At 52.3% G+C, this 6,000-nt stretch overlaps 1 protein-coding gene across 9 annotated transcripts in view; it reads right to left on the bottom strand.

Moving 5' to 3' along the window:
* Positions 1-230: 230 nt before the first annotated feature.
* Positions 231-6,000, bottom strand: part of FBXO25 (F-box protein 25) — a 31,166-nt gene continuing 25,396 nt past the window's right edge. For 8 of the 9 annotated variants that reach the window (XM_066380030.1, XM_066380026.1, XM_066380027.1 and 5 more), the window contains 3 exons: positions 4,544-4,687; positions 2,866-2,892; positions 231-1,789 (listed from right to left, as the gene is read on the bottom strand). In XM_066380030.1, the coding sequence (XP_066236127.1) occupies positions 1,700-1,789; positions 2,866-2,892; positions 4,544-4,687 (261 nt within the window). In that variant the 3' untranslated portion in view covers positions 231-1,699. The remainder of the gene's footprint in view (positions 1,790-2,865; positions 2,893-4,543; positions 4,688-6,000) is intronic. The other variant, XM_066380034.1, reaches the window with a different exon arrangement.

Below are 6,000 nucleotides of genomic sequence, written 5' to 3'. Positions count from 1 at the left end.
ACAACCATAACTCTCTCCACAACTGCTGAAAGCAATGGCCACATTCTTTCTGGCAAGCAGTTGTTGGCAAGATTATGGGCGATTTTATTTTATACACCTATATATACATTTTCTAAAGTGGACATGCATTATTTTTTAAATCGAAACAATCTTATAAACATTTCATAGGTCTCAATAAATACCAAAACCATGGGCACATCCTTTTTCAGTAAGATGCAAAACCAACAATGTCAAGTCAGTGAACAGGATTTATTGTCTGTAAACGCGGTGTCAGCACAGAGAAGTCAGGGTGTGCCAGGCTGCCCGATCTGTCATGCTCAGTAGTCGTCTGTCCCTCCAGGGGGCTGCTGAGGACCCCCAGACAGCCTGTCCGAGAGCCTGGAGCCCTGTGCACGAGCAGTGGGGCTGTGGTGGAGGAACAAGGCCACAGCACTCACACCTTTGCTGGTCAGTCTGCACAATTCACAACCCAATCACTAAACACCAGAACGGACACACAAATATTTTCCCTAGGGTGGTTCTGCATTCAAAGAGGAATCATTTGGACACAACCCATGTGGTTAAAATACATCTTAAGAAAAATAAATATTCTGCAGTGTATTTTACAAGGATCAACTGTTCTGTCCTCCACTCCCAATTACTGCAAAATCGAGAAACTCCCATGTGACAAGTAAGCCTGATACTGGCCATTAGTGTCAGTTCAGCACAAATGTGGAGCTGAAAATCCAGGATTGTTTTAGAGCCATATTTATAAAGATGCAAAGTTGCAAAGTTTCATACACTTAGAAGAAAAGAATTTTTTTTGTGTGTGACAAAGACAGAGAGACAGAGAGAGGGACAGAGAGGGACAGACAGGAAGGGAGAGAGATGAGAAGCATCAATTCTTCGTTGTGGCTCCTTAGTTGTTCATTGATTGCTTTCTCATATGTGCCTTGACTGGGAGGGGGGCTACAGCAGAGCAAGTGACTCCTTGCTCAAGCCAGCAATCCCGTGCTCAAGCTGGTAAGCCCTTGCTCAAGCCGGATGAGGCCATGCTCAAGCTGAACTTGGGGTTTCGAACCTGGGTCCTCCATGTCCCAGTCCAATGCTCTCAACACTGTGCCACCGCCTGGTCAGGTGAAAATTTTTTAAAGAAGTTAGTTGAGCCTGACCAGGCGGTGGCACAGTGGATTGAGCATCAGACTGGGATGCGGAGGACCCAGGTTCCAGACCCCGGGGTCGCCAGCTTGAGCGCGGGCTCATCTGGTTTGAGCAAAGCTCTCCAGCTTGGACACAAGGTCGCTGGCTTGAGCAAGGGGTTATTCAATCTGCTGAAGGCCCACAGTCAAGGCACATATGAGAAAGCAATCAATGAACAACTAAGGTGTTACAACGCACAATGAAAAACTAATGATTGATGCTTCTCACCTCTCTCCATTCCTGTCTGTCCTTATTTATCCCTCTCTCTGACTCTCTCTCTGTCTCTGTAAAAACAAAAAAAAAACACAAAAAAACAACAACAACAAAGAAGTTAGTTGAAATGACGTCGCTTGGTTCCTGGACCCTCTCACAGGGGAAAGCAGGCAGCCTCCTGCCTGGGTGCCTCTCCTGCTCTGTCCGGGCAGCACGGCCCCCGGGCAGCACGAGTCCCAGTGAGTCACTCCTGCGGGCATGCAGGGCACCAGCTCTGACTGGATGGACGGCAGGGGCGAGGGCACCTCTAAAACTTGAAAAGGTCGATGAAGTGCTGTGGGGACACAGGTGTGAAGCAGCTGTCAGGGTCGGTGGCCGTGCAGGGGTGCCCTGAGTCCTGCGGGAGGAGGGAGACGGTTACACGATTGGTCAGCAGCTATTTGTGTGAAGAGGCCCAGAACCCATTTCGAAGGTGATGAGAATTATGGAGAAGGCAGCATGCAGTTTTCCAGTTCAGAAATTTCCTGGCAGATTTCTGCTCCAGTAGATTCCATCTAAGCCGCCCGGCTTGGAGGAAGGGGCCACCAGGGTTCCTGCTGCCCTCGTCCCAGCGGGGGCTTCCCTCGGCAGCTCCTGGACGACTACCCGCACTCCCACAACACCCGAAGACCCCAGACTGCATTTATGAAGAAAAATAGTTTTTTTGGAAAAAACGGACAAACTTGAGAGAGAACAAGGTACCTAAAGATTACAGGCTGGTCTTGGCCAGTTGGCTCAGTGGTAGAGCATCAGCCTGGCGTGTGTAAGTCCTGGGTTCAATTCCCGGTCAGAGCACACAGGAGAAGCACCCATCTGCTTCTCTACCCCTCCCCCTCTCACTTCTCTCTCTCTCTCTCTCTCCCCTCCTGCAGCCATGGCTTGATTGGAGCGAACTGGCCCAGGGCACTGAGGACAGCTCCATGGCCTCCACCTTAGGTGCTAAGAAGAGCTGAGTTGCTAAGTAATGAGCAACTGCCCCAGGTGGGCAGAGTATCGCCCCCTAGTGGGTTTGCTGGGTGGACCCGGGTCAGGCGCATGGTGGAGTCTGTCTCTCTGCCCCTCCCCCCCAATTAAAAAAAGAAGTTACAGGCCAGCAGGAGTCAGAGGCCAGTCAGGTCAGCGTATTCCCTAGGTGGCCACAGCGAGGATGTGACCACCCCAGGTGCTGTGTGGTGCCTTTTACCCAATGGCAATTGCAGGAGACACATCTACCGCTTCCCCTCAAGGCTGAGCCTTTGGCTCAACAGGACCTGAGGTATTTCACGAACACCCTTTCATGACGGCTGAAACAAGCGAGCCTGGGCAGTCCGCTGTTGGTCACCCCGTGGGCCGTGCACTGTGCAGCTGAGGCTGCAGTCTAGGTGTCAGGGTGTCCCAGGGGGGCAGGCAGCCTCTGGGTTAGTCCCGAGCAGGGCAGAGAAGAGAACAAGGTACCTTGAACAGCAAAGCAAGGCGGCAGTCCTTGGAGATGTGAAGACAGATCGGAAGGAGTGCAGGGAGGGAGAGAAAGGAGAGAGATTAGAGAGCTGGGCTGGTGTGCACTGCTTATGACAACTGAAACCGTCAGCTGACACACGGGCAGTTACAGTGGTGGCAACGTGAGCACACAGACCCCAGCGGTGCCCCGAGACCCAGAACTCAGAGAGGGTCTTCGACCACAACACGGGGCATGTCCTGGCTGACCAGCAACGAGGTGGAGAGACACCTCACCTCAGGCTGTTCACTGGGGGACACAAACACAGCTGCTCCTGGCACAGTCAGTACCCACTGACAGCGTCACTCACAGGCTGGTGTGGCCCACCAGTCACAATGGACCTGGACGGTGCTCACGTGGACAAAGTGCAGGAGACACTATGAACAGGACACAGTCTGCGCTGTGAACGGCCGTCCCAGCTGTGTGTTTGCCACTCTGCTCCTCTCTCATGACAAATTCTGTGCCACCCCAGCAGCAGCTCGTCCACCTGCCCCTGCGTCTCTGGGTTGAGTCGTTTCTGTCATTCTGGACTCGGTCTGGTGCTGCTTGGTGCTGGGGCCTGCTGTCCAGGCCGGCAGCTGTGCCATCCAGGTCTGTGTAAATGCCTCTCTGATGTTCGTTAGGGTGAAGTCACCCAAGGACACTTCTGGAAGCATGTCCTCATTAAGGACACGTTTCTAGACAAACAAGGTGGTGTTTGCAGAGGCCCACCCCGAGGGAGGGGGCCTGTGGGCTGCAGGACGTCACAGCCTTCCCGTGTTCCCACTTTTCCCTGTGAAATCTCACCTCAAACACATTCGACCTCGAGGCAGAGCTTGGAAAGCACTCCTGGGGAAAGGGTTAATGTGAGGAAAAGAAAATTTTACCGAAGAGGAGGACGCAGAAGTTCTCCTTGAGCATGGAAAATCTACTTTTATGAGAGACACTCTGGACAGCGGAAAGTAAAACAAAGACTCGGCAAGTCTCGGGAAGAAGTATCCCTAAGGTGCTCTGGACGCAGAAAGTGCCAGAGATAAGTGTCCAGGTGTAGGTTTCTCCAGGAAGCGCTGGACTTGCTGACAAGAATGAGAGTCTGGTTAAGTGCTGACCAAATGCAGGAGAAGCCACGTTCACTGTGACCGTGTGACTCGTGTGTGTGCGCTGGGCAGAGGAGCCAGCTGGAGGCCCCGAGGGGGGCTTCCCTGAGGACAGCTCCGCTGGCCGGGGTGGCTGTGAGGTGAAGGCCAAGTCTGGGGCCCAGGTAAGAAGAGAGCTTCCTTTTTCTCAAGATCGGGGCTCCTAGGAAAGGCATCAGCCCAGCAAACAGCCCCCACCCAGGACGAGGGCCCAAGGACACCAGCCCGACCGGCCAGCCTCACTCCCCTGGGGGATGTGCCCCTCCACGCTGATGTCACAACAAGGAGGACCGTCACCGGGGAGGGGCAGTGGCCAGACACCTGTTCTCATCTCTGATGCCGCCACAGTGCACGATCCAGGTTTACAGCCCTGTGCCCCGGCCCCAGCGCCTGGTGACGTATATCATTCTCCTCCTCATCACACACAGACTTGCTCACCTTCTCACCACTGCGGTTCAAGTTCAGTTGGAGAATTTGTTTCACCGCATTGCAGCCCACACCCCGAGCCAAGGGAAGCCGTTACCTTCCAGAAGAGGATGCTGCAATGCCGGCAGAACTGCAGGGTGTCCCCGTACTGCTCTCGGGCCGGATAGCACTTCTGCAGAGCGAAGTACATCAGCTTCCACTCGACGTGGCCTTGCTCCGAGAGGATCAGGTGTCTGCAGAACTGGACACACGTGGGACCGGTTCAGAATCGCAGGTGGTGTTCACAGCACCGTCTGAGAACTACTTACAAAAGCACACAGTGCATGAAACACTGGGTTACTGGAATTAAACTTACTTGGATTAAATTGATAAGGGACTAATCAGACAAACCAACGTCCATACTATGGAACACCATGCAGCTGTTAAACATTTAAATATTCGGATCTGGTGATGCTCATATTATGTAGTGAAAAGTAAGTCTAATTGTATGTTATACATGTGAAACTAATAATAATATTGTATGTCAAATGTAGTTGAAAAATAAGTTTTAAAAATAAGCTATATACAACATATATTTGACAAGGGACTTGTATTTAGAATACATAAAGAACAAACTAGTCAAAAGACAACCCAATGAGAAGTGGGCGAAGGGCATGAAGAGACATGTCTGCAGATACACAAATGGCAGAAGGCGCTCAGCATCCCCCGCCAGCCGCAAGGAGGGTGATGAGGGCCAAACCTGACGCTCACACATGGCTGGGGGATGCAAGATGAGCAGCGCTGTGGATGACAGTCGGACAGCTCCTCAGAGATACAAACATGGTCACGGTCTGGGCCCAGAATGTCCACACACCCAGGAGACATGCAGGCGCATGTCCACAAAACGTGAACGACCGTGGCCACAGAGATCACTAAGCCACAAGGTCCAACGTCCACCCAGTGATGGGCAGTAACAAGTGTGGTCAGAAAGGACTACAGCACGAATGAACCCAAGGGTGTTACGCTGTGGGAAGGCCCGTCACAGGAGGGCCAGCTGTCACGGCCACAGGTGCTAGAAATGTCGGGGACAGAGTGATGGGGACAGCTGAGTCCTGTGTGACGCTGACAGGCGTGGGGCTTCTTGCTGTGGTGATGGACACGTCCTACCGCTGACTGAGAGTGCATCTGAATAAAGGTGTGAAGAGCACCTGTTACAGCCCGCAGGTTCTGTGCCTGTGGAAATGCTGGACAAAATGCATCAACCAAAGGTCCAGCAGAGCCACCTGGGAGGGGGCGGTTTCTGCTCTTCCTCAGCACCACGCGGACGTGGGCTCCAGACCAGGGCATGAACGTCAGCACAGGTTCTGCGGTAGAAGGTCTGGCCTTCACTGGGTAAGACATGCAACATCAGTGAGGCTCAAAAAAACCAAACCCCGTCTGTCAATGTTTCCGAACCCTGGTACACACATGCCTTGTTTTTATATTTGAAAATAACTTTACTTTTTATAATTAAAACCAATCACCTGGATAATACATGCATACTTCAGTTGTGGCTTTTGAGGCCTCTTGAAAGTA

Source organism: Saccopteryx leptura, chromosome 4 (assembly GCF_036850995.1).
Source record: "Saccopteryx leptura isolate mSacLep1 chromosome 4, mSacLep1_pri_phased_curated, whole genome shotgun sequence".
NCBI classification, from domain to species: Eukaryota; Metazoa; Chordata; class Mammalia; order Chiroptera; family Emballonuridae; genus Saccopteryx; species Saccopteryx leptura.
The sequence above is the reverse complement of the archived record's forward strand: the minus strand, read 5'-3'. Positions and strand labels throughout refer to the sequence as shown.